The sequence below is a fragment of the Tursiops truncatus genome, chromosome 6 (genome assembly GCF_011762595.2).
Source record: "Tursiops truncatus isolate mTurTru1 chromosome 6, mTurTru1.mat.Y, whole genome shotgun sequence".
Classification (NCBI taxonomy): Eukaryota; Metazoa; Chordata; class Mammalia; order Artiodactyla; family Delphinidae; genus Tursiops; species Tursiops truncatus.
The window spans coordinates 82,727,202-82,754,863 of record NC_047039.1 but is presented as its reverse complement, the minus strand read 5'-3'; the positions used below and the strand labels follow the sequence as shown (position 1 = coordinate 82,754,863).

Sequence of the window (27,662 nt, the reverse complement as noted above, 5' to 3'; positions counted from 1 at the left end):
GGGCTACTCTTCGCTGCGGTGCACGGGCTTCTCCATTGCGGTGGCTTCTCTTGTTGTGGAGCACGGGCTCTAGGTGCACGGGCTCAGTAGTTGTGGCACACGGGCTTAGCTGCTCTGCCGCATGTGGGATCTTCCCGGACCAGGGCTCGAACCCGTGTCTCCTGCATTGGCAGGCGGATTCTTAACCGCTGAGCCACCAGGGAAGCCTGGCTGCTGCTTCTTATGAGTCTTAGTAATGTTTCAGCCGAGGAGGAATTTGTTTACAAACGCTAGCTAGTTCCTCGCTCCCTGTCGTAAGCCTTAGCGCTGGGGTCTGCAGTCTGTACCCCCTCCCTGGCTAAAGGAAGCCCCATAGGCACGGGGGTGGGGGCAATGGCTTCAGCAGCTTACCGGGGGACCAGGTTCACCAGCAGGTCCATCTTCTCCAGGGGATCCAGGGGGTCCCATGAAAACATCAGTTCCTGGTTTTCCTGGAATCCCAGGTAAGCCAGGTGGGCCTGGGGGACCTGGAGGACCCTAAAAATAGACACCTTGTTAAGAAACAGTGCAGGAGGGGACAAATATATATGTTCCATTCACTCCATTTCTGAAAACAACTCTACAAGTAGAGACTGGTATTCCTACTTAGAAGATGGGGAAACTGAGGCTTAGTGACATGATGTGACTTGCCCAAGAGCTCACACACACAGCTAATTAGGAGAAGAGCTGGGATGTGAATCCAGGTCTTTTTAAGCACATTATATCATGTTTTCTCCCCAGATGTATGTACATAATAAAAATATAATTTGTTGGAATTCTCAGAGTTGCTCTAATTTAGTTTTCTGATTACCTGAGAGGTTAGTCCAAAATTGCCTATTGTTAACCCTTATTAAAAACATCCCTGCAGTGTACTAGTCTCTTTAGCCTCGGGCTGGGTTGGCTGATGCCACCAGCTTGGAAGTCCCAGCTGGGTCCCGCTCCACTCATCCAGTGAGTCCTGAACCCTTCCAGCCCTGTCATGATGAGTGAGCAGAAGGGCAGCCCAGTGGAGCCTTCTAGGTGGGGATTCAGCACAAGGGCTCAGAGGAAGGGATGGAGATGAGGTTGGGGCCCTGGGGACAGAGGCGCGAGATGCAGCTGAGAAGAGAGGTGCTCCCGGGGGAAATCTAGAGGGACCAGTGGGGGCCCAGCCTTGGGCAAGAGGCTGGGAGAGCAAGAGGCGCCAAAGAGGCAGAATGAGTGGTCTGGAGACGCAGGGAGGGGGCCGCCTCAGGGTAGGAAGGATTTTGAGAAGGGTCTGGAAGCCAAAGTGTGAAATGCTATCTAGAGAAGAGGCCAGCAGGTCTCTGTAATGGGTAAGGGGGTGGGGGGCAGAGCCAGGTGGTAGAGGTGAAGGTCATGGGCATACCTGCTGTGAAAGAGCCTGCTGGAGAAGGCTGCCGGGGGAAGGAGGCAAGTGGCCAAGTGGGGCTCCTGACTATAAACTAAGGCTCAGACTCACTTAAAACTGATGGAAGACGGGAATGCCAAACATACAAATATAGAGGGGAAAGTATAGTGAGTCCCAGGAGCCCACCATCAGCCGCAAGAGTTATCAACGGTGGCAATCTGCTTTCATCTGCTATCGGCCCCTGTTGTCCCTCCCTCCTGGATCCTCGTGAAGGCTGCCCCCGACGCTAGGCTGTTTAACCCTTCACACTTACTCTTAACAGCTCCTCGCTGGGCACTGGGTCACCAGAGCCGACGTCCACGCCCCAGCCCAGGCTGGAGCCCTCAGCCTCCACTCCCACCTGTACAGAGAAAAAGATCCCACGGCTTAGTTTCACCTGCTCCTCTCCAAGGACAGCTGTGTCACTGAAAGTTTTCCCACATTCTGTGGCCCTATAACTGCTGCTGCCAACTTTCCTTCTGGCTTTTTCTCCCGGTCCCCTCTACAGCTGCCCTCCTCCCTCTCCCCCTCCCTGCTGTGCGGCCAACACACAGCCAGTCCTCAAACACAGGACACTCTTTCACAGCCTCTTCTGCTGCCTTTCAAATCCCTACTCATCCTTCAAGGCCCAGTTCCATGGTCACCTTCTCCATGGAGCCCTGCCCAACCCCATTTTCAGAGAGAATTCACCTCTCCTACTCTGTGTTCCCACCAGCCACTGCGAGGGTCTGGATCTGGCAGTAGGACCACCTGACTTGAAGCTCAGCTGTGCGTGTGTTGGTCCCACTACGCTAGGACTCCTCCAGGGTCGGCCCAATCCTGAGATACCTCTGGGTGCCCAGTGTCCAGCATGAGATCTGACACTGAGAAGGCACTCATTATGTACTTGTTGAATACCATCAAATTCCTCCAAAGAACAAAAGGAAACTTCCAAAACACCTTTCTGGTACTCAGTTCCTGAAGATGGGAACCAGGCAAGGCCTAATTCAATCATCAAATAAGGAAGAGCTGGGTTAGGGGTTAGAGCTGAGTCTAGGCAGGTTGTGGCAGTGTGGGCATGTAGGTGGGAGAACGGGGGTGATGACATAAAGGTGAGGAGACGGAGGCTGTTGCCAGCATCCAAGGGATGAGGAGGTGCTGCACAGCTAGACTCGGGGGCTTTGGGACTGACTGAATTGAGGGGGGCACTCGAGGATGTTTCCTGGCTTCTCTCTTCATGATCAGGAAGATGGGGTACCATTCCCAGAGCAGGGGAACCCTGTGGGGAGAGCAGGCCTGGGAGCATGGTGACAAGTGCAGTTTGGGATGTGCTTAGTTTGAGGGACCTGGGGGTCTTTCAGGGCACAGGATATAAATGGGATGTAAATAGTTTCTGCTCCTGGACTCTCTGAGAGAGTCCTGCTACAGGAAAGAGAACTGAGCTCTGACTGGAGGGCACTTGGGGGCAGACAGGAAGGATCCGCCTGTGGCTGTTTTGTGCATCCCCATCCCCTGCACACTGTGCATGTGACAACCCCGGGTGGGAATCTCACCGTGGGTCCAGCAGGTCCAAGGGGGTCAGGAAGCCCCTCCCCAGCTTCACCCTAAAGAGAACAAGATGTCAGTGGAACACTGGACACCCCTTCCCACTCCCCTCCTCTCTCCAGAAACTGTGCTTATTTCAAGAGGAGGCTTATGCAGGAGTTCTATATACCTAATTTGTTGAGCGTGTACTATGTGCCAGGTAAAGTTTTCCATGTATTCATTCATTTAATCCTCACCACATCCCAGAGAGAAGGTTCTACAATCCCCATTTTATACATGAATAAACAGAGAGAGGGGTGTGGCAGAGCCAGACATGAATGCCCCTCTCACCCACTGCCTTCGGTGACTCTGAGATTCAAAATGATCCAAAAGATATTCCAGAGTGGGTACTCCCGTGACTGTCCCTACTGTGTTATTAAACTGTCTGCTCAGGCATTGGGGCACCCATTTCAATTCATCGCAAATTCCTGACACAGGCACTTAGGGTGATCTATCTTCATTACTTATGTGCCGCGATGAAATCCTGCATGTTCATCTCTCTCTTTCACCTTTCTCCCCACACCTCTCTCCCTCTCTCTCTCTTCTTGGAGCTTTTTAAAAATCTCATTGGATGGGAATTCCCTGGCGGTACAGTGGTTGGGACCCTGTGCTTCCGCTGCCGTGGCCCGGGTTCAATCCCTGGTCGGGGAACTAAGACCCCTGCAAACATGGAGAGGCCAAAAAAGAAAAATTTAAAAAAAATTTTTTTAAACATCTCATTGGAAAAGTCAGAAGCCCCCTTGACGGAAAAACCACCATGTATTAGGAACCTACCAACCCTCACAGTTCTACTACTTTAAGGCCACAACTGCCGACATTTAGGGAAGGTATTTCCTTCCAGGGTTTTTGCATGTGTCTATTTTTAAATAGTTAAGACCACCGTAGGACCACCTGACTTGAAGCTCAGTTGTGCGTGTGTTGGTCCCACTAGGCTAGGACTCCTCCAAGGTCAGCCCAGTCAGTATACTGAAGTTCATAACCAGCTTTTTTTCCACTTAGCATTATATGGTAAGTATTTTCCTCCATCATTAAATACTCCTAATAAGTATAATTTTAATAGCTGCATAATGTTCCATTATTTGAACATCCTTTAATTCAGTTAACTCCCCTATTGTTGGCTAGTTAAACTGTGTCTAGTTTTTTTCCATTATGGACAATACTGAGATTAACATCCATGTACACAAAGCCTTTTTACACAACAGACTATCTATCTCCTTTAGGATTGATTCCTAGAACAGAAGTGTCTGGGTCAACAATATGCAGTTTTATGGTGTTGATATGTGTTGATCAAGAACTTCTCAGCAGTAGTAAACCACTGACACTGTCACCAGCATAGCTGGTCTCACCAGGCCCTCACCAAGTGCCAGCTTCTGAAAGCACAAAATATAAAGGATCCAAGGACAACTGAACCAGGTTTCCCAATAAATCAATGGCAAAAAGAACAAAGTAGGTGGGAAGCAATCATAGACCAAAAGAGACTTAAGAGACACATCAACCAAACACAAAGTAGACCTTGTTTGGATGCAGATTCAAACTAAGTGCAAAAAGGCATTTTTAAATAACTAGGGTATTAGATAATATGAAGGAACCTCTGTCAATTTTGTTAGATAGATAATGACATCCATTATTACCACTGATGGATGACACTGTGGCTAAGGGGAAAAAAAGGTCCCAGGATCAACCTATTAACAATGCACATTAACACGTTTATGAGTTGAATGATACAGTGTTTGGGATTTGCTTTAAAATACCCCAGTCTTCCCCTTCCCTCCACTCCAAAAAAGATGGCTGTAGGAGGTGGAACAGATAAAGCACGACTCGCGTAATGTTGCTGAGTGATGTATATGTGGGGGGGTTATTATACTATTCTAAGTCCTTTTGTGAATTTTTAGAATTTCCATAATAAAAAGTTTTAGAAAAAGAAAAAGGAAAACTGGCTCTACGTGAAGGTGCATCGCCAGCCAGTGCTGCTGCACCTGATGTGGCATCACCGTGGCGAGATGCAGTCTTGGTGTTTTGTGTGTCCCTTGGGGTGAGAAGCAGAGGAGCAGGGGGGCTGTTTAGCGAGCCCAGGGCCACAGGCATCACAGCCAGCCTGGTGGCTTCCATGTTTGTTGCCCAGTAGAGTCTCCTGGGAGCATGAGCCCCAGCACCAGGGGCTCCTCAACTGGTCTGGCAGTGAACTCGGACACCTGCAGTGGCCTAAGCTTCCCAGGTGTCTCTAAGATGAAGAAAAGGTTAAAAACCAGAGCTCTCGCTCGCTTCCTCTTTTTATAGACAGCAACACCAAGACTCACCACAAGTCAGAACCTCAGCCTCCCGGCTCCCATTCTGGGACCTCTCCACCATACCACACTCTCGGGGATGCTCTAGGGCATGAGCTCTGCAGGCCAGCACGCCTGCGTTCAAATCCCAGCCCTGCTCTTAAGGGTGTGCCACAGCAGGCAGGTTCCTTTACCTAAGTCTCACTCCCCTCACCTGGAAAATGGAGACGATTCTCCTTGTACCAGAGAGTGGTGGTGTGCATAGAATCAGATCAAGTTGGAACCCAGAGTGCTTAATAAATGTCAGTGCAAAAGGCTTATTTCCAGCCCCTTGACTGTGAGTTCCTTGGGGACAGGGACGAGGTCATATTCATCTCAATCTCCAAGTGTATGGACTGAGGGCCCTGAGTTGCTACGCACTGAGTCAGGGAGAACATCAATGAGTGAATGAATAAAAAATAAAGAGACCAAGCAGTGCTTAATGACCGCCGGGCGCTGCAGCCGTGGGCATTCAGGATTCACAGCCAGCTCTCGGGTGTCCTGTCCCACAGCCCTCCCATGCCAGGTCAGCCCTGGAGCACTGTGGCCAAGGGACCACATGTCTGTAACTTGAGTCAAGGCTCTGAAAGCATGTGTGACCAAGTGTTGCTCGGGGAACTGGCAGGCCCAAGCTGGTCACCAATCGAATTCTTTCCTTTAAAAATATTGACACTTAGGGCTTCCCTGGTAGTGCAGTGGTTGGGAGTCCGCCTGCCAATGCAGGGGACACGGGTTCGTGCCCCGGTCCGGGAAGATCCCACATGCCGCAGAGCGGCTGGGCCCGTGAGCCATGGCCGCTGAGCCTGCACGTCCGGAGCCTGTGCTCCGCAACGGGAGAGGCCACAACAGTGAGAGGCCCGCGTATCGCAAAAAAAAAAAAAAAAAAAAAAAAAAAAAAAAAAATATATATATATATATATATATAGATATATAGACACTTAAATGGCAATTTAATTCCCCAGTTCACACAAGCCCATGCTGAGGACCAGCTCTGGGTTTCCCACTTCTAAAAGACAAAGTCACAGCCCTTAAGTGGTGACAACCTCACACCTGTGCATAGAACTTTCCGAACATTCCCTGACCTGCATTCTGACTTGACCTCACAGCCACCCTCTTCTACAGATGAGGAAACTGAAGCCCAAAGAAAGGGATTTGCGTGAGGTCGTACAGTTGCAACCCAAAAACTCGTGTTGGAAGGGACCTGAAGGTGACCCTCTGCCCCCTCCCCCCCCCACACAAACACACCTCTGATGCTTCTATTTCCTCTACAGTCCCTGCCACGTCTTACAAGCTTCCCCACCTCCAGGATGGAATCTAATGACACTTGAGATAGGCCTTCGTATCTTCAGGCAGCTCTGCCTGTTAGAAAGCTCTCATTCCAATTAAAGAAGTGGGCAATTTGGGACACAAAGCCAGGTGCCCTAGGTTTTTACCTCTTGCTTCTTCTTCTCCACAAACTGCAGCTTCCTTGTGCGTTCCTAGGTTGGAGGACCCTCAAAAGCCCAAATTCCGCATTTTGCGAACCAAAATGAAAACCTCCCTCTAGGAAAGCCAGGAGCAGGCCCTTCCCATGCCTCTGGTCTTTCGTTTTCTCCTCTGTAAGACCAGCCAAGTCAAATCTTCATTCCTCTACGCAAAGTGAAATCTTCACTTACCGGAGGGACTCCTCTTTCAGGAGCTACTGTGGGTATGGGAAGCGGGGGCCCCTCAGGGAGAGCGCCACCCAACTCTTCTGCCCCAGCCGTGGGAAGGGACTGCTCTGTTGTGGCTGCTGCTAAGTCTTCATCACCAGGACCCTGAGAAGCCAAACCAACACGATGAATCAAGTCACCTCACCCATGATGCAATGTGCACACTGCTGCTGGGGAGTTTCGTTGACTTTCCTTTCAGTGGCACTAGCCCAATTTCAAAGCACTTCCCTACCTACAACTGTCATTACACCCAACACACTCACAGAAGCACAGACTCATAATCCCCTTCTGAAACATGCATCTCCTCTAAACCCCCTCCCCAGTCATGGTGCTTACTGCCTCTCACCCCAGCAATGCTGTCTAACTTTGGACCACATTCCAAGAAAGTTCTCCTTCGACAAAGATGGGGGTAGAGGGTCAGGACAAAGCCTGCTCCCCTGACCCCCTCTGCTCTGCTCCTTCAGTTACATCCTGCCTCCCTCCGGTTGGTGCCGACCCAGATAAATGCTCTGTGCACTTGGCTCTGGGAAGGCCGGCAACTGCTCCTGTCTCGTGACCCTGACCTCTCTCCCCACTGTGAGCCAGAGAGGATGCTAGGAGACACTTACGGAAGTGACTACTTGCTTGGGGGCCGCTGTGGGTGTGAGGGGAACCAGGCCATCAGTGGGCAACCCGCTGGCCTCCTCTTCCTCAAAAGTGCTGAGGGGCACTTTTGCTGTAGCTATTGTTAAGCTTTCTTCACTGATTGGACCCTGAAATGAAATTGGCATAAGGGATCGTGACACTTCATCCACACCCCTGGTTGGTGGGTGTGTGATTATGGGGAGGAACCTGCTGAGGCCATCACACACCTCTCAGGTCGTCCCCTCCCTGCCCCGGAGTACCCTCCAGCACACCTGTGCCACGTGCTTTGGCCCAAACCTGCGCATCCTCAGGAACTGGCACTCCCTACCTCCGCAGGAAGCCCTTCTGTCTCCAGACAGCTCTGCTAGTTAAGTTCTAGTTTCTGTTGAGTAAAGACTTGGTAGAACTGGGACCTGAACCCTAGTTTTCTCACCCTGTGACAAGGGATTTGCCTTTAAAGAAGAAGGAAAGGTAAGGAGGGAGGGAAGAGAGATGAAGGAGAAGAGAAGAGGAAGAAGAAGCAGGAGAAGGTGGTGGCGACGATTTGTTAATTACAATAATCCATGTAACTGCCAAGTGGCCTTAGGAGCCCCGTCACCTGGCCAGGGCACACCTTCCCCACTGTAAGGTTTCCTTGTCTGGACATTAGACCAGAGGTGAAGGGCTGGGAGTGAATGTGTGGAATGATCTCAAAGGCCAGTGTTGACATGTGATGGCCTGACAAGCCCCTCGTTTCACTCACTCAGCAAACATCTACTGAGTCCCCAGCATCAGCCGGGATGAAGACAGATCAGTGAGCAAGACGTATGTGATCCCTGGCCTCACAGAGCCTCCAGCCTGGAAGGGAGCCAGTTGTGATGAGGCCTTCCGAGGAGACGTTTGGGGTACTGTGAATGTGTCTAACGGGGAGACTTCACAGCCTGGGAGGCACCTCCCTGATGAAGCGGTGTTTGAGCTGAACTCTAAAGGATAAGCAGGAATTAAAGGAGGGAAGAAGGAGAAGGAAAAGGTTCCAGGCAGAGAGGGGAGGGTGTGGGAAGATTCTAAGGCAAGAAGGAAATAGGTATGCTCAAGAAACTGAAAGGCCAGTGAGGCTGGAGCGCCAAGAGCAGGGACAGTGGCCCAAGATGTGGACCTAGAGGCTGGCGAGGCCAGACCCTGCAAGCTTTGGAGGCCAGGTGCGGGAGCGGGGTCTGCAGTGAGGACAATGGTCCACAGAGGGCTGCCCCCACCAGGAGGAGCCGGGGGCAGAGAGGATGGAGGAGGCCAGGAAGGGCCTTAACCATTGCCCGGGCTGGGGATGCGGTGTCTCGGTACAGGGGGCTGGCGTTGGAGAAGGGTAGAAGGAGGCAGATCTGTGATGTGCTGGGGTAGAAAAATCAACAAGACTTGACATGTGACAGAACGTGGAAGTAAGGAAGAGGGAAGAGAATTCTGGATTAGGCAGCTGGGGGATGATGGTTCCATCATCTGAGATGGGAACACAAAAGGAGTGGAGACAGGAGTCTAGGTTTGAATCTGTTGAGTCTGAGTGTTCTAGGATACTTGCATCCTGTCTTCAGGAGTTGGGAGCAGTGTCTCCGTGACGCCTGAGGAGAGGGCTGAGAAGGTCTGGCCATGCCCTTGGACCCCGCCAGGGCCTGCCTGCACCTGGACCCTCCACTGAGCTCTGAGAACCTGTGCTTGCACCCAGAAACGGGCATGGCAGTGCCCGCCATCACCTCCTCCACTCACACCCAGCACTCCTCCACCCCGGCTCCCGAGCCCTGCATCAGCCTGCTCTGTCCCCACGCCTCCAGGGCCCACAGTACACTCACCAGGCACCGGCAGACTCCACCTCTGAGGGAGTATTTGGTCAGAGAGGTGTCCCCTCCCCATTCAGGTTCTTCTGGATTTGCTGAACAGAATGGAGACCGGCCCCCTGAGAAGGCCAGGATCCGCTCCCAGCTGTGACCTCAACTTTCCAGCACGTTATACTCCTTACCAAAGTGAGCCCTTCCCCAGGGTCCTGAGTGGGCATGGAGAGGGTCAGTCCCCCGGTGGGCACACTGCTGGCCTCTGCTTCCCCGGCACTGCTGACAGGCACCTCGGCCTCCCCTGCTGCTGTCGCTGCTGAACCTTCTTCGTTATCTGGACCCTGAATAGGAAGACGTCACAAAGGGGCCCCATCACTGATCCGCTGCGCTGTGGCCAGGGGAAGCTAAAACTGCCATCCCCGAGGTTACTGATCATTGTGGTGACAGGTCCAATAGATGCTTCCCAGGCCTTTACTCACTGGGACTCTTGGCAGGAGGTGACATCGTTGGCCACTCCCAGAGCAAGAAAACACCACCCCTGACCCAGACCTAGACACAGCCTCCAAACCCACCACCCTCTCCCCAAGGCTTGCTTCCCCCAATCTTTCTAAGATCCTACTGTGACTACATCACTTCCTGCTTTAATACCCTTCATTCCACACATTGCATTGATATACGATATTTGCTTTTCTCTTTCTGACTTAATTCACTCTGACTTCTGTATATACAGCAGAAACTAACACAACATTGTAAAGCAACTATACTCCAATAAAAAAATTTTTAAATAAATAAGTAAAAATGAGAGCAAAAAATATTTTTTAATAAATAAGTAAAAATGAGAGCAAAAATAAATAAAAGTTATATATTATTTAAAGGAAAATGAGCTAAGATCAAATAATTGAGTTTAAGGTCACTCATGCTTTACTGAAAGCTGAAATTAAAGAGCATGTATAAAATCTGGAAAAAAAAAAAAAAAACACCCTTCAGTGACTTCCCATTTCTGCTGGACACTCAGGCTCCGTCTCACAGCGTCCACGGTCTCAGAGGCTTCTCTAGCCACATTTCCCCTCCCCATTGCTCACACCGGGCCCCACAGCCATGCTGCGCTTGTTTAGGTCTGTGTGTGCTCCTGTTGATGCTTCCAGGCCTTTGCTCCTTCTGGCTCACCTCCCGAACACACGTCTCACCCCATCACTTCTAAGCATCCCCCTGGTCTCGCCTTCAGCCTCCTTTCCCCAGGAAGGCTTCCTGGTCCCCCGAGTCTGGGCTCTGGGCCCCTTTTGATGCTCCCCTGTGCCTCTATTGTCCCTCTTCCCTCTCTGTTCCCAGGAGCTGGGTCTATCCTATTCACCTGGAGCCCAGCACAGCACTCCACAAACACCTGCTGAATGAGTCAACAGAGGCCTCAGCCTCCAAATCAGTGTCTACTGGGACTCGGCCCCACAAGGATGTCACTCTGTCCCTTGCGAAGAGGTGAGGAAGGCCAGTGACTGCTCCCACCTGAGCCGCAACCAAACTCCAGAAGCAAGTGAAGCGGAGCATGTGCTCTGAGCTAATTACCAGAGTGACCCCTTCCCCAGGGTGCTCGGTGGACATGGAGAGGGTCAGTCCCTCGGTGGGCACACTGCCGGCCTCTGCTTCCCTGGCAGTGCTGATGGACACCTCGGCCTCCCCAGCTGCTGCTGTTGCTGCCAAACCTTCTTCCATATGTGGACCCTGGGAACAAAGGCATCACTAGAGACCACGTCACTTGCCCATGCCCCCGATCAAGGTGGCTGTGGCTGGAGAAGACTGACTGCCTGTGTCCTCCGGCCGCTTGCATTTCTGTAGCTTCTTTCCTCAAGGCACTTTGTTATCTGTGATGTTACCCCAGCTCCACAACAGTCCCAGAATCCCTGTGGCAGGAGAGACTGCAAGGCACATGTGTCTCCCATGTGATTCCAAGCATCTGTTTGCCACACCAGTGACTGGGAGATCAGTGCCTCCTGAGACACATATAGCTACGCCTCCTGTTATAGCGCTAGACACTTCAATCTAGACCTGTCTTCCTCCCTGTGACCTCCCCTACGTGCGCATCCAGGAGCCATAAGAACAGGGCAAGTGTCTTCGTCCATGATGGTGCTTCAGAGGTACGCAGGCAGCAACCCCGCCCTCCTCAGCCTTCTCCAGACTGGACACCCCCCCCTCTTTCCCTGTGACTCAGTTTCTGCGGGAAATTCACAGGCAGATTCTCTGAAGGTTACACAGCAGATGCAGGAAATGGCAACAGAGAGCAGCTTTGGCTGTTGGTGTCACCAAACCGACTGTTTTATCTGTTTCACAAAGGTTTGTTTTTAAAAAAAATTTGGGTGGGGTTTTGCTTCGTTTTGCTGCAAAAAGTAGTTCTTTGGGTTTTTTTTTTTTTTTCAGCCACACCTCATGGCTTGCGGGATCGACCAGGGATTGAACCCTGGCCCCGGCAGTGAAAGCCTGGAATCCCAACCACTAGGCCACCAGGGAACCCCCCAAAAATGTAGTTCTTTTGGATACTAAAAACACTAGGCTGATCAGAGTTAGACATATTTCTTTGCTGAAGGACTTCTCAGAGCCTTCTCTGTGAGAAGAATACAGAGTGGATCATTCCCCAAACTTACTGGTCTACAGAACCATTTTTCCATATAACATCAAATCCTTACAGAATTACTGTCCCCCCAAAACAGAGAAAAGATGATATCATAGGATTTTAAAATGAGATTTTTTTTCTGACTCAATGTCAGCTAAAGCCCCAAAGTACAATTCCATAAGCCTCAGGTAAACTCCATGTTCTAAAAAAAGGATCCAGACGACTTACATGGGACAGGCAAAGAGAATGAAATGGAATCAGTTCTATCAGCATTCGCCCACCACCTGCCTTCGGCTAGGTAAGAAAAGGTAAAGAATTCATTTAGGGGTTGACTGCTTAGAGACTTTTGTAAGAATTCCTTTGGAGACAATTTTCTGTGTGCTGTGGCTCCCCACTGGCCCCCACCACAAACCATTTGGTGAGCTGGGTATGTAGTGTTTGGACTTTGGGAGGCAAAGGGACTGGGGTTTGATTCCCTCTAGGGAACTACCAAAGGCAAAAGCAGGGAGCCATCCAGACTGAGTCAAGAGAGAGAGACAGAGATATCTGCTCTGCAGTTGTTTTCCTAGTGAATGACTGATATGACCCTTCCAAAGGGAGCCAGCTAAAGCCATCTGGAGACGGACTCCCACCCAAAGGGCCCCCTAGAGGATCAGGGTGACCAGCACAGGGTGGAAGCCCAGGCGGAAGTTAAAAGGCCAAAAATGGACTTGGGTCCTAGATTCCCTGCAGGAGGACCTGTAAGGAATCACAAAAGCCCCCGTGAGAGAATGTTCCAGAAGCCAGATATCTTCCCCACAAAAGGCCCAGATCACTGTCTGACCAGCCACATAAAACTACGTCGTGGGGCTTCCCTGGTGGCGCAGTGGTTGAGAGTCCGCCTGCCAATGCAGGGGACACGGGTTCGTGCCCCGGTCCGGGAAGATCCCACATGCCGCGGAGCGGCTGGGCCCGTGAGCCATGGCCGCTGAGCCTGCGCGTCCGGAGCCTGTGCTCCGCAACGGGAGAGGCCACAACAGTGAGAGGCCCACGTACCGCAAAAAAAAAAAACAAAAAAACTGTGTCGTTTTCTCCAGGTGGGCCAGACTTTCAGGTCGGGGGGGAGTGATGAGAGGGAGGAGAAAGAAGTAAGAAAACAGAGAGGAAATATCCCTAACCATGCTTCCTTCCCTGCCTGGCTCCTGGTTATATTTGTATTTTTATTGAATTTTTGATATTATGCTGCAGGGATTTTGGAAATACCTGTGAAAATAGGTTGTTACCAGATAGTAACTGGAAGAGGAGAGAAGTGTCTTGAGTTTTCACCCCAGGATAGGGGAAAGAATGAGCTGACACAAGGTTTTTAGCAGAGGCCACAGGTGAGAAACATAATTTGCTTTAATTTGGCACCCTCCCTGTGTCCAGCATTGAAACAACTGGCTTTGCAAATGTAAAAGCCAATTACCAAGCAATAGAGCAAACACACCTGCAATTAATCTCATTCTCTCTTGAAGGGGCTCAAAGGGCAGAAGAGGCTGTGCATCTTCACAACAAGAGGGATTGAGAACCCAGCATGCATCTCCCGGCAGGTTTGAGGACCTGCCTCTCCTCCCCTGTCCTGGTACATCCCTGGGGAGACTCTGGGGCCCTGGGACTCCCACCTTCTCTGTACCAGCAGGAGGGAGGCAGTCTCCCTGATATTCAATTAAAACCCTTGTGACTCTCTATGGTGCCCAAGACAAGTCACCATCAAGTCTGAAATAAGCAAGCAAATGTACTACTGACTCAGACGAAATTTACCATTCACTTACCTCTTCAGTGACATGAAGGGAGGCCCCATCCCCCGAGCCAGTGTCAGTAATGGGGGAACCATCCACAGTATCAACTGTCTCCAGTGTGTCATTCAGGATCTCACCAGACCCTACAGGAAGCAGGCATTTTGCACTTAATAACTGCATTTTGCAAATGAAAAAGAATGTGGTCTCTCTTCACCTATGACTTGAAAAGATGTCCATAATACAGGATTAAGAGGGAAAAAATGTTGCAGAAAATCGGACAACGAAAGGCAGTATTACGTGGTGGTTTCGATCACAGGCTCTGGCACCAACTATAGGGTGAGAACACTGCTTTGCCGCTTACTAGGAATGTGACCTGTGGCAAGGCATTTACCCTGTGGCTCAGGTTCCTTGCCTATAAAGAGGGGATCATAATTCCTATCTCCTAGGGTCATTTTGAGGATTATGTGTTACAAGGATTAATTAAACTAATGCAAGAAAGGCACTGAGGACAGTGCCTGACATATAGTTAGCAAGGGATAAATGTTCATTGTCAGTGTGGTTCTACATTTGTAAAAGGAAGAAAAACTATATATGAGAATACACGTTTTATCATCATTTTATATATATTATCATTATATAATTAATATATTAATTATTATATATAACATATAAAATATATAGATAATTATGTATATATGTGTATGCAGATAAACCACACATACTAGGCTAAACCACAGCACTTAACAGTATTGGTTTCTTCCAGAGGACATCAGAGGAAACTATTTTTTTGATTCATACAACTCGGCATTGATTGAACTGTTACCACAAGCACATATTTCTTTGGCAATTTAAAAAAACAAATGGAGTCCTAAAGCAAAGAAAAAGACATTATACTAACATGAATGCCTGCCTGTTACAGGCTGGGCTGCAGGCTAAGCACATCCCACGCACTGCCTCCTGGAAGTCTCCGGCTGGCCCATCTGTCCTACCCACAAGCACCTCCATACCACCTCGCAGCAGGTGGGCAGAACCAAGGCAGGAATCCTACGTTTTCAGTATCCCCACTGTCACCCCACGGTGTGTGTCCTGCTCTGATCTGCACACTAGCACCTTGTGATTATTAACCCCGTTTTGCAGAGAAGGAACAAGGTCCCACATAAGAGGCTGCGAGGGGCCTGAAGCCAGCCCTTTCCACACACACTGTGCTCATGCACGTCCCATGGTAAGGACACTGTCGAGGGGGAGGTGATGAACTATTCAAGGGACCTTGTGCCCACATGCACTTAAAAGACTGAATGCCCAGCAGTGGTCAGTCTCTCACTGCTCTCTCGTCCTCCCTGATCTGACCACCAGGGGGTGCTGTGCTAGCAGGCAGAGGGACCCCAGGCCTCTGAGTCCCCACCCCTTGGAGGACCGAGTTTTGGGGGGGGACCAAGGTCCTACGCCAAGATGGTGTCAGGGACCCTTGGGATAAAACTCCTGGGAGGCTTTCCCTAGCCAGGGACAGGGCTCGGGGTTCAACCCCTTCCTCCTCACTGAGCTGTCTGCTCAACAAGAATGAGGATCTCTAGCCAGCTCTGCTGTTTCTGCTTGGCCTTCTGTCTGCCACAGAAGTAATCTGGCACATGCCGGGGAACAGGCGAGCTGTGCTTAGTCTGGGTCCCGCCTCCTATGCACTCACCCCTCAGTCTAGGGGAGGCCCTCGTCTCCTGGCCCTGCAGCCTCTGCCCCCTCCTAGCCCCTCTCTCTGAGATCCTAATTCCCCCCAGGAGAGCAGCATGTGCCACCCACAAACCACTTCCACACCCGCAGCCACAGCATTCAGTCCTCTCATCCAGCCGGGAGGCAGGGGTTGTGAATGCTCGCAGTGGACGCCGGAGGAATCCAAAGCTTGGAAATGCTGAGCAACTTGCCCACGCCCGACAGCAAAGAGGTGTCTGAGCAGGGTTTCCGTCCAAAGGGTCTCATCCAGCGGTCTTTCCACGGCTACACCCTGACTCCTTGCTGGTATTGTAACTTTATTAAATTATTATACAATTGTTTTCTATTCAGTACTATATACCTTCTCTCACAGACAGACTTCCCAAGTTTAGTTGTTAAAATAATATTCATTTACTGAGGGCAGAAGTAAAAGGAATAATGATGCATAGGATTGTAGAAGACAAAATACCGAAGTACAAGAGAAAATAAAAGCCACCTACAACCTACCACCAGAGATGACCATTCACAGCATTCTGTTGTATATTATTCTAACACACACACACACACACACACACACACACACACAGTGCTCTACATGGTTATATATAAATAGATATAAATAACATATATTCAAATTTAGGGTCACAGCACACATATAGTTTTGAAAGCTGCTTTTCTTGTGTAGTACACCATGATCATGTCTCTGGGTCATTAAATTTTCTGTGTCACCAATTCCAGGGCTGTACATGTGAATGTGGGCAGTCTGGGTTGTTTTTGACCTTGTACCTAAATCTCAGTGCTCTGGCGTTGGCTGTAACTTCAGTTTGAATGGTTACCCCTCTGATAAAGGGCAGAAAATGCAGGCCGATCTCCGGCCATGCTGCTGCCTGGGGGATCCTGTCAGATCCTGTGCAATTGCTTCTGCCAGGGCTCCTCTGTATGGCTGGGCAGGGGTGAGAGCCCTGGATGGGTAGTCAGGAGGCCAGCACTGCCCCCAGGGCCTGCCAATGACCTCCTGGGTGTCTGCCCCTCTTTGGCCATCAGTTAGTTTCCCACATGTGCCAACAGGAGTTTAGATGGCCTGATCCTCAGAGAGTCAGTGAGTTTGTGGCCAAGGCCGGAAAGAGTAGGGATTCTGGAGTCAGGCCTGGGCGCTGGCTCAGTCCCACCACTCACTAGCTGTGTGACTGTGGGCACATCACTCACCTTTCCAAGCATCAGTTTTTCCATGTGTAAAATCCTAGCTAATACTAGCGACTAGTAGACATGTTGTCAGGATTGGAGGGGAAGTATGTAAACATTTGGCACACAGTAGGTATTTAATAAGCAGCCACAATTATCACAAGCTTTTCACACCCCAGGCCCTTCTGGAGGGGTGGAGTCTGGGGGTTAAAAGTTCTGGCATCCAAGATTAAACACCGGCTTTGCCATTTAGGAGCCGTGGAGCCTCGGCTGGGTGACATAACCTCTCTGTGACTCGATTTCCCCATCTTGTTTGGGAAATGTGGGTGATTATAGTCCCTTCCTCAGGGGGTTGAGGGGAAGCTCAAGTGAGATGCTCTCTATCACATACATCACCCAGTCATCACTCAACAAAACCCACTGCGTATGAAGGTGCATCGGGGACTTGCCTTGCTTGGGGCTGCTGTGCGGGACGGCGCTCACGTTAGTAGTTTCCTGGGGCCCCTCAGGTACAGGTTCACCGGAAAGCTCTGCATCCTCAGAGGGAGAAGACAGGATTGGAGGTGTGTTGATGGGGCCAACTCTTGCTTCTCTAGACTGCAGGGGAAATGAGACCCAAAGGATTTACTCAGCAGGAGAGCAGAAAAGACGGCAGTGAGTATCACTGGAGAAAACAGTATCTCCACAAAAGCTGAATAAACCAGAAGAAAACCTAGACCTGCCTATTGTGCACCTGGGCGATCACTGGGCCACCCAGGCCCTAAAAAAGGTGTATGTTAGGGTAATTAAACTTTGTTCAGTTTACAGCAAGACTCTGATACTCTTGGCTGAAGCTCTTTGAGCACAGAGACCATATCCCTGTGATCCCTGCATCCCAGGCCAGCACAGAGGAGGTGCTCAGTAAAGATGCGTTAGAGGGAGGGAGGGAGGGAGGGAGGGAGGAAGGGGGCTGTGCTCAATAAAAGCTGTATAAATCCAATCCCAGAGGTACACTGGCCCTGTATACCTATGAAAAAAAAGATGGGTGTGGTTTCCTTTCTAGGAAACTTCAGCTTCTGCGTAACTTTTCCAAAGCCAGTCAATGTCTTCACCACCTTTACCAACTAGGAAAAAGCAAACAAACCAAAAACCCCAACAGTTGGAAACAGAGCAGTTCAGAGAGCTAGGCAGAAATCCTGATAAAGGGCAGCAAAGGTCATCCCCAGACCCAGGATCGGGGAGCAGCTCCTGTGACCCAGGGCTCGTTAGTGGTCAGATAGGCTCATCACTTTCTGAGCTCAAGGGGCTAGGGTGAATGGAGGGATCCTACCGACCAGTGTGGGACCTGTGGTATGAACACGAAACAACTAAGACGCTAAGATTTCAGGGTAAATTTCTTACCATACCTATCACTTACCTATCCTGACTAATAACAGAAGGTTATTTCCTTAATGCCAGAACCTAGTATATACATGATGACTCTCTGGTCCATCAGAACAAAGAAGATTCTTATGCGCCCCAAAACTTAGGATTTAATGGTTCAGTTCTTATAACCAAACTCGAGTCAAATCCCAGCTCTCCACTTATTAGCTATATTATATTGAGCAACTCATATAACCTCACTGAGCTTCAGCTTCCTCCTCTGTAAAATGGGGCCAATAATAACTACTTAAAAGTTATAAAATGCATGGAGGTGCTTGGCATAGGGCCAGGCCCATAGTATGAGCCCATAAATGGTAGCTATCATCAACATCCCTAGATGTGATTTCTCTGGGTGTTAATATTAAAGGTGATTATCGTTTTGCTCAACTGTACTTGTAGTTTTTTCCATAATGAATATGGAATACTTGTGTACTAAAAAAAAGATATAGTCTACTGTACCTTAAAATCTCCAGGGTGAGGGCAGAGATGGAAGGCTTCAAGAAGTTGAGCCTTGAAGAATGAACAGTTTCAGAGAACAGGGATGGAAGGAGGCATTGAGGTGAGAAAGGACACAGCACTGCCAGGGCCTGACAACCTGTGCTTGGCCAGGGTTCGAGGATGGAAGCAGGGGGATAAAGCCTGGGGAGGCAGAGAGAGGGAGGGGGCTGGCTCTTAGGTGAGAAGTCTGGCCTTAAACCAGAGGCAACAAACTGTGTCCCTTTGGGTATCAGGATGGGGGAGATGTGGGCAGGTGTGTACTTTAGGGAGTTCACCCTGGTGTCAATGAGAGCATGGATTTGGGGTATTGAAGTTTAGGCCAGGAGACCAGGAGGGTGCACTAAAGAAGCCCAGTGAGGCAGGAACCAAGGGGGTATAGTGGGAGCAGCAAGCAGTCACCGCCCCCCAACCAAGGAGAGGCTGTGAAGAAGACCAAGTTAGAGCTCCCCATTCCCCAGCTGCATGGTGGTCTAGCAAGGCGGTAAGGACCCCTGCCCCAGGCAGGTTCCTCTCCTCTCCCTGCCAAGGGTTGGGGGAAGCCACTTCACCATGGTTCCCTAGCCTGGAGCAAGACTGCTGGTGGCTGGAAGCCAAGTGGCTTTACAAGGGGCTTGGGATTTGAGATGAGGCAGGTAGGGCAGGTGAGCGTACGGGAAACACAGGACAGTCAGGTAAGGGTGGGCTGAGCTCAGTAACTCAAGGTGGCAAAGTTTGACTTATATGAAATCACCAACTCCAGCCTCTCAGCTAAAAACCTCTTCTGGCAAAACCCCAACAAGGCAGCCATGAAGCCTGGGTTCAGGGCAGAGCTGGTGAGCTGACCCTCGGCATTCAGGGTCAGGTGTCCTGTCTCCAACAGGCTGCTGCTGGTTTTCAGGCATTAGTGTGGATGGAGAACCAGTGTGGCCTGTGACAAAATGGGAATGTCAAGCCTTAAGAGTTTTTAATTAAAATGTGGTAATTTGGGCTTTCTGGTGGCGCAGGGGTTGAGAGTCCGCCTGCCGATGCAGGGGACACGGGTTCGTGCCCCGGTCTGGGAAGATACCACGTGCCGCGGAGCGGCTGGGCCCGTGAGCCATGGCTGCTGAGCCTGCGCGTCCAGAGCCTGTGCTCTGCAACGGGAGAGGCCACAACAGTGAGAGGCCCGCGTACCACAAAAAAAAAAAAAAAAAAGGGGTAATTTGCTGGCCCACGTTCAACACATATTTCCTGAAGCCCTACTGTGTGCCATGTCTTGGCTGATCCCCAGGATATAGAAGTGAGTAAATAAGAAGGGCATCTGTCCTTAAACTGCTGGACTACGGGGAGATGCAGACCCAGACCCAACTAACTGTGATGAATGTGACACTTGGGATTGCCGGAGTGAGAGTCACGCGTGAGGAGGGCAGCGTGGCCGTGGCCTCCAATGATGGGCTATGGACTGGATCCTGAAGGAGTGGGAATTGGCCAGGCAGAGACAGGGGTGGGCAAGGGCCCTCCGGGCAAACAGAACCTGCAAGAGCCAAGGCACAGATGAGGAGTGAAAGGGTGTGTTGTGTTGGGAATCTGTGAGCATTTGGGTGTGGGTGGAAGAGAGGTCCTGGCTGTGGCGCAGAATCACCTGCAGAGTTTTGTGTAAGTACGGACCATCAGATCTTACTCCAGACCTACTGAATCTGAATGTCCAGGTATGCAGCCCAGGCAAGAGGCTTTTTTTAAGACCCTCCCCCAGCACACACACCCCTACACGCACACATACGCACAACACATACAAGCACACATACATACACACACAGACATATATACACAGACACATATGGACATATAAATAAACACACACACACACACACGTTCAGGACTTTGATGCACAGCCAGGGCTGAGAACCCTAAGGTATTAATTCTAACTCGTCAAAGATAGAGCTTTCCAGAAATGGAAAGGTGTGTCAGCACATGCTGACTTAGCAGGGGGAAGAATTGGGGAGCAGGGACTCCTACCCTAAATGGGGAAGGAGGCCAGGAGGGCCTGGCTTTTTAAGGCCCTGAGTGCTCAGGCAGTCCATGATTCAGTTCGCTAGTCATGGCTTGTGTCCTGGAGGGCGGCAGGGCTGGAAAGGCTGAGGACAGGGAAGTGAGATTCATTCCAAGAGAGAAGCCAGACAGAGAGGGGAGGGGAATGTCTGAGCCGAGGAGAGTAATTCCACCACCACCACCACCACCACCACCCACCCCCCCACCCCCCCCACCCCCCCGCCCTGGAGGGGGTGGGGCAAGGCTGGTGGCCAGGGAGGGGAGCCTTCCAGGAGAGGGTGAAAGGGAGAAGTCCCTAGCTGGGGGTGACATGACTGATAGCAGCCTGGGTCCAGGCTGGAGACCTGGCTCTGCCACCTCCAGGCTGGGCAGCCCCGGGGCAAAGCACTTCACTTGTGTTTACCTCAGTGCCTCCTCTGGGGAATGAATGGAAAACACCACCCTGCAAAGAAGGTTACAGCCCTCCCTGACCAGCACCCGCCTCCATGACGTCTCATGCTCCTAAGCCCCACTCCCCTTTCCTGTCCGTTGCTCAGGGCTACCTCGGGTTATTAGCCTCTCTGCTCAAGTCAGCCTCACTCCTAGCTGTGAACTGGTACCCTGGGGGCGGGGGGCAGCGTCAGGCTAGAAAGCCCAGGGGACCACGGCTCTGTGCCCTGCTGCCCTTTGCCCTGGACATGCCAATGGGGTGGCCAAGGGCTGATGGGCACACAGGATTGCAACACTGCCCAGAGAAGCCACCCGCCAGTCACCACCTAGGCGGGCACCTTGGACCCTTGACTTTCTCCATCTCAGCTACCCCCAAATCGGCTGTGGTCCTGAGGATGCACCCCTGCGACACCGCCCAGGCCGGCAGCACAGGGTCACGGCCTGAACCCTCGATGGGGCATGAGGGGACCTGTGCTCTAGCCTCAGCTCAGCCACACACCCTAGGGCCAGTCTCCTGCCCTCTCTGGGCCTCAGTTTGCTCATTTGTACAAAGGGCAGTTTTCTGTACACATCTGAACAGAAAGAGGTGACCTTTAAGTCCCTCCCACACTAACAGACTCTGGTCCTGTTCTGCACCATCCACCCCTCTGTCACTGGAGGTCTATAATTTAAAGCCCCCACCTTATTTCTAGCTCCCTGCTTTCTTCTATCAGAGATGAGTCTGTAGACTGAGCCAGACCAGTCGAGGAGATGGCTGGGGCTTCTGTGCTCAGTGACTCAGACAGTGCCGGCTGTTTTCATTACAACAGGCTCCTTGGTGTCTCCACAGTCTGATTCAGTGCTTTCAAAACCACTTCCTTGTCTTGGCCATGGGGCACATTCCCAGGAGGGAGGAGGCCCACACCACTGGGAGGATGGCTGCCTTTCCCATGGGGCCAGAAACGAGCTCCTGGGAGGACTCTGCATCTCATAGGAGTGGGGGCCCCAACTTCCTTCTCACAGCCAGAGCCCTGAGCAAATGTGACAACAGCCACCGTTCAGGGCCACCTCCCTTGTGCCAGGCACTGGGCCAAGACCTGCCCCTGCATGGCCTCATCTAACCTCACAAGGACCTCATGAGATAGCACGCTGATTATTGTTTTATGGGAGAGGGGCTGAGGCTCAGAGAGGCTGAGTAAGTCACCTAAGCTCACACAGCTGGGAGGTGACAGAGCACAAAGTTCACCTTTGGACAGCCCTCTCGTGGCCACAGCACAGGGTGGCACCCAGGTAACGGTGTTCCCCTGCAGTTGGGATTTTGCAAAGTGCCCATTGGCCAGTGTTTTCCTGACCTCCCCAGGTGAACTGTCTAATGAAGTCACAGTTCTGAGAACAGAGACGTCAGACCAGGACTCTCTGATATCGCCTAGCCCCCTAAAAGCCGACTAAGAGGACATGGCACAGCATCCAGTACTCACCGGGGCTTGAGTGTAGGTGACGGCTTCCAAGATCTCAGCTACTCTGTCTGTATCCTGAAGCCCGCTGGTCTCTCCTGACGCCTGTGTGGAGACAAATCATGCTGGGCAGAGGGGGGCAGTTTACAACTGCGGAGTCACAGAAATGAACTCCTGTGGAGGAACGGTGCGTGTGTGAAAGAGAAAGAGAGAGATGGAGATGGATGGAGACAGAGGGAGTGGGATGGAGAAGACAGCATACGTCTTGGCTATTCTTTCTGTTTCCTTCCACATTTTATTGCTCAAACAAAAAACTACAATCAGTGTAGTCTCTGTAACATACCTACCTGCATTTTGCCCAGGTGCCCTTCAATCTCGATCAAAAGGCACTCCCCTCTTTGTGCGACTGTCGCCAGAATTCCTCACTGGGAGTCGTTACCTTTGAAATACATCCTCCCTTTGCTACCTAGTCTTCAGGGTTAGCCCCCTAATGGCAGCCAAGACACCGTATGCCATGATTTTGTAACTTATTTGTGGACCCTTGGGTTGTTTCTGTTTGTTCAATAGCAACACGGAGATGAAGGAATAAATACACACAAAGCTTCCCTTCTTTCAGCGTCATGCGAACGCCAGGCTGGGATCACAGCCTCAAGGAGAGCAAACATTCTCACAGATCCAAGTTCCACCTTGGAGGGACTTTCCAACGACACTGGCAGCAGTTTTTACTAAATGAATAAAATCAGCTTATTTTAGCTTTGGGGCTGACACCACCCAAAGAGGGGCAGAAGCTCTAGGAATACGCCACGCTCTGCCCATCTCTGCCTTTCCTGCATTATTGCCATGGCTTCTGCCGGGAACACCTCTTCTTCATCTGGATGACACTTGCCTGTCACCGGTCAGGCATCAGCTCCGGCCTGACCGGCTTCCCACTGCTCCTCCCCCACCTTCCTGTCCTACCTGACCTCTAGAATTTGGGTCTGAGGGCCACTCACACTCAGCTCTGTCACTGCAGTTTGGGTGTGTGTGAGCATCTGGAGGATAGAGACAGTTCCCAGTTTATCCCTTTATCTCCAGCATCTCCCCAGGTCTGTCACCTTGCAGGTGCTCAGTCAATTCTGGCGGGGGGGAGGGAGGGAAGGAGGGGGGAAAGGACCCATCTTTTGTCCCCTGCCCACCACCACTGCCCCCCAGCTGAGGAACTGATTCATTTGCCAAGCATAAAAGCTAAATTTAGTTTTGCTTTTATAAGAATTTACACCCAGAATGTCTTAGAGTTTTTACTTTGATTTTAGAATCCTGACACCCTTCCTTGGCAGGAAGTCTGGAAACCACGCCATTGACTGGCACGGCCACGGAAGAACCTAACACCTTAGAAGAAACGCAACTCCTCCCCCACACACACCAAAGACATGGCTGAAGTTCTTAAAAATAATAATAGAGCCAAAAAGCCCAAAATAGGACTTGATGCAGTGCTTGCCAAGATGAGAGATTTCAGAGACTCCATGACGTTGGGAATGAAAAATTGCCTGGGCGCCAGCTTCTCTGGCTGCCGGGGGGAGGTGGGGGCTCACCGAGGATTCTTCAGCTTCACACAGCTCCTCGGGAGTCCTGGGGTCACGGTGGATGGTGAGCTGCTGTATAGACCCCTAGGGAAAAGCAGAGGGGTCAGAGGCCACGTCTACAGCACAAGCAGCCGTGGGAAACATGACTTTTTTGTAACAGAGAAGAAGCCGTGAAAGGACAGGTGTGAGGAGTGCCGCCCAGAGCCGTGACAAGGAAACCAAGCCACCTCCAGACCTGTTCTCATTCAGGGGCGTGCTCCTTGGGCCAATGTACTATGAGCCCCACTAACTAGAGAGGTCCTTGGAGAGCATGGTGTTCAAAGCGTAGACTAACAGCAGCCTCCTAACTGGTCCCCAGGTCCCCAGCTTGTCAACAACGAGCCCTAAAATGCACGCCTCCGCACCAGAAAGTGTCTCTCCCCCATGGCTCAATGCTTCCCAGCTGAAAGGAACTGTCCCCAGAGTAGGTGTCCACCAACCTCCCTGCTTCCACTCTGCCTCCCCTCTCCACACCTGACAGCCCGTTCTCCACGACTATCCCCAAGCAAGCGTTACAAAATTATTCATCGGATTTTAACTTCTTAAAATCCATCTTCCACTGTCCTACAGATAAACCCAAACCCCAGGCCACAGGCCTGTCCTGAATCAGTTGGGAAGGTATCAGTAAGAATAGTGCTGACTAAATGAATAACTACAGTAACTTAGGGATCTGCTTTAGAATGGCTTATTCATAAAAAACATTTTGGGCTTCCCTGGTGGCGGTGGTGGAGAGTCCGCCTGCCGATGCAGGGGACACGGGTTCGTGCCCCGGTCCGGGAAGATCCCACATGCCGCGGAGCGGCTGGGCCCGTGAGCCATGGCCGCTGAGCCTGCGTGTCCGGAGCCTGTGCTCCGCAACGGGAGAGGTCACAACAGTGAGAGGCCCGTGTACCGCAAAAAACAAAAAAACCATTTTGACAGCAAAATCAGTTTTCCGGTATCTTTTTCAAGTCGCATTATCCAAAAGGAGAGAGAGAGAAACTACCTCACACTCTGGCATCCCAGCTATTCCACCTTTGTAGAAATTACATGCAACTGCCACCCTTTTCCAAAGATAAAATCACTGAAGGATCTAACAAACCTTACCCTTTCTATAATGCCTTAAAACATACAAAGTGCTTTCACACAGGCTAGCTCACATGACTCCACAACCCTGTGGCCTAGGTTTTCTTATCCCTACTTATAGATAAGAGAACACAGAGAAGATCAGAGAATCCAGATACTGTCTAAAATCATCAAGCTACACTGAAAACTCAGCGCTGGAATCTAGGTTTTGTGTTCTGGGCCTAGCTTTCTCCCACCAGCATACATGCCTCTTTGAGGACATAAGAATAAGATAATAACAAGAATAGTTGCTTGTGTTTGTCGCACGGTGTCCAGAGGCCCCCCTGATCGGCAGGGCTCGGACTCACAGTGAATCTCTCCAGCCCCGTGGCTCCTGCGTTGCCGACGAAGATTCCCGCGCTGGGCTCGAAGGCCAAGACCCGGGAGGACCTCGGGAAGGGGACGTGGCTGTGTTCTTCGCAGTCCACAAGGAGGGTCACTTCCTCGCCCTGGACAACCATGGCAAAGCGGTTCCACCTGTGGGTCATCACGGGCACCGGGAAGGCGGCAGCCTCGTGGGACACCTTGGAGCCGGGCTCCGTATAGTACAGGATGACCCGCTGGCTGCCGTCCTCCACTCCTGAGAGCCGCAGGCCCAGGTAGATGACCTTCTGGAAGGCATCTGTGATAGCAAAGAGCACGCCGCCTCGGGCACTGCTGGGCTTCGCCATCACGCTGATGGCAAAGTCCCTGAAGAAGGTGGGTGGGATGAGGGTCCTGGCCGGGCGGCCGACGTTGGCACCAGGCCCGAAACTGTAGGCCGGGAAGCCACCATAGCCAGTGACAAAGGACACGGACGAGGGCAGCGGGACGCCGATGAGCTCCGTGAGGTCCAGGTGGCCCTGGGAAGCCAATTCTGCAGGGAGGGAGAGAGGAGGCCATGCTTCACATATATATTCGACTACGCTTGGAAATGAGGAAGACATAAATTCAGGAATGAAATGGGATCCTTCAGGAACCCCACTGTTGTGTCTTAATTATTGTTTTTCAAACTTTTTTGACAACGACCGACAATAAGAAATGCATTTACATGGCCACCCAATATGCACGTTACAAATATATATCTGTAACAGCGAAACAGATGTTTCATAAAACATTATTTACTTTTAATACTTACCAGGCACTATGATATTTTCCTTTCTGTTTAACAATTCTTTTTCTCTTTTGTTTTATTAAAAACATGCTGGAAACAACCTACTGAATTGATATCATTACCCATGAACAAGTCATGATTAGCAGTTTGGAAAACATTTAAAAATATTCCTAGAATATCCCTACAGTGTTCCCCCATCAACTTAAGGATTTTTTTCCCCATTTCTTTCTTTAAAAGAGGATAGGTTTGGGACTTCCCTGGTGGCACAGTGGTTAAGAATCCACCTGCCAATGCAGGGGACACAGGTTCGAGCCCTGGTTCGGGAAGATCCCACATGCCGCGGAGCAACTAACCCCGCGAGCCACAACTACTGAGTCCGCTTGCCTAGAGCCCGTGCTCCGCGACAAGAGAAGCCACCGCAATGAGAAGCCCACACACCAAAACGACACTCGCCGCAACTAGAGAAAAGCCCATGCACAGCAACGAAGACCTGACGCAGCCAAATAAATAAATTAATTAATTTTTTAAAAAGTGGATAGGTTTATTTTGTTTTGTTTTATTTTGAATGAGGTCTACTGTTTAAGTGCCTCAGGGTGTGGGGAAAAAAGCAGGGACAAAACCAAGTGTTCTCAGACCTTAGGACAACTGAAATTCGTATCATCGTCATCGCCCTTTGTCACTGTCGTCATCATGGTCAGCATCACCCGCATTCCCCGGGCTCTCACTCTTATCAGGCTCTAATCTCTTCACATACATTAGCTAGCTCATTTACTCCTCACAACAACTCCATGAGGGTAGGTACTATTATCCCCATTCTACCCCAGAGAAAACTTAGAGAAGGTAAGAAATTTGCCCAAGGTAAGCCCCTCAGGAGAGCATCCCACTAATGAGGTGTGTTCTTAACCACTACCCCTTGGGGGGAGAAATAATAGGCCTCCATTGTGGTGGCCTGGAAAGGACCCCAGGTTCATGAGCCTTGGTCCACCCAACCACTGTCCCCTGGGAGAAGGCTGCAGGCTGGCTTGCAGTGACGTGCACCCCTGTGCACCTGCGGTGATGAGATAGGAAGGCAGGTCCCAGAGAGAGGTGGGCAGGAGCTCTGCAGGCGGGACAACAGATGCAAACTGGATTTTGAAAAAGGAATGCTTGAAAAAAGGAATGTAAGATATTCATTTTGTTTAATATGTTTAGATTGATTTCATGTTGAGATGATAATTTGGGGAAATTCTGGGCTAAATAAAATATATTATTAACATTTTTAGAACAAGAATAACATGAGGAACAGGCATGGGCCCACCACTCCACTTAAGAAAGAAAATATCAACTCAGCTGAAGCTCTCATGGACTCTCTGATCCTATTCTCCCTGCCTATGCCCCAGAGGCAGCCACTCTGGGGGTCTGGTGTTTATTATCCCCATGCATGCCTTTGTGTGTTTACTACATGACTATATGTCTCTAACAGAATGCAG

General features: G+C 50.7%; 1 protein-coding gene across 3 annotated transcripts in view; it reads right to left on the bottom strand.

The window, feature by feature from the left end:
- Window positions 1–27,662, bottom strand: part of COL15A1 (collagen type XV alpha 1 chain) — a 103,066-nt gene that overhangs the window by 43,381 nt on the left and 32,023 nt on the right. For 2 of the 3 annotated variants that reach the window (XM_033858339.2, XM_033858340.2), the window contains 12 exons: window positions 25,409–25,956; window positions 23,967–24,041; window positions 22,420–22,500; window positions 17,077–17,224; window positions 13,778–13,887; window positions 10,946–11,101; window positions 9,574–9,726; window positions 7,574–7,717; window positions 6,930–7,070; window positions 2,941–2,991; window positions 1,683–1,769; window positions 391–516 (listed from right to left, as the gene is read on the bottom strand). In XM_033858339.2, coding sequence (XP_033714230.1) covers window positions 391–516; window positions 1,683–1,769; window positions 2,941–2,991; window positions 6,930–7,070; window positions 7,574–7,717; window positions 9,574–9,726; window positions 10,946–11,101; window positions 13,778–13,887; window positions 17,077–17,224; window positions 22,420–22,500; window positions 23,967–24,041; window positions 25,409–25,956 — 1,820 coding nt within the window. The remainder of the gene's footprint in view (window positions 1–390; window positions 517–1,682; window positions 1,770–2,940; window positions 2,992–6,929; window positions 7,071–7,573; window positions 7,718–9,573; window positions 9,727–10,945; window positions 11,102–13,777; window positions 13,888–17,076; window positions 17,225–22,419; window positions 22,501–23,966; window positions 24,042–25,408; window positions 25,957–27,662) is intronic. The other variant, XM_073806331.1, reaches the window with a different exon arrangement.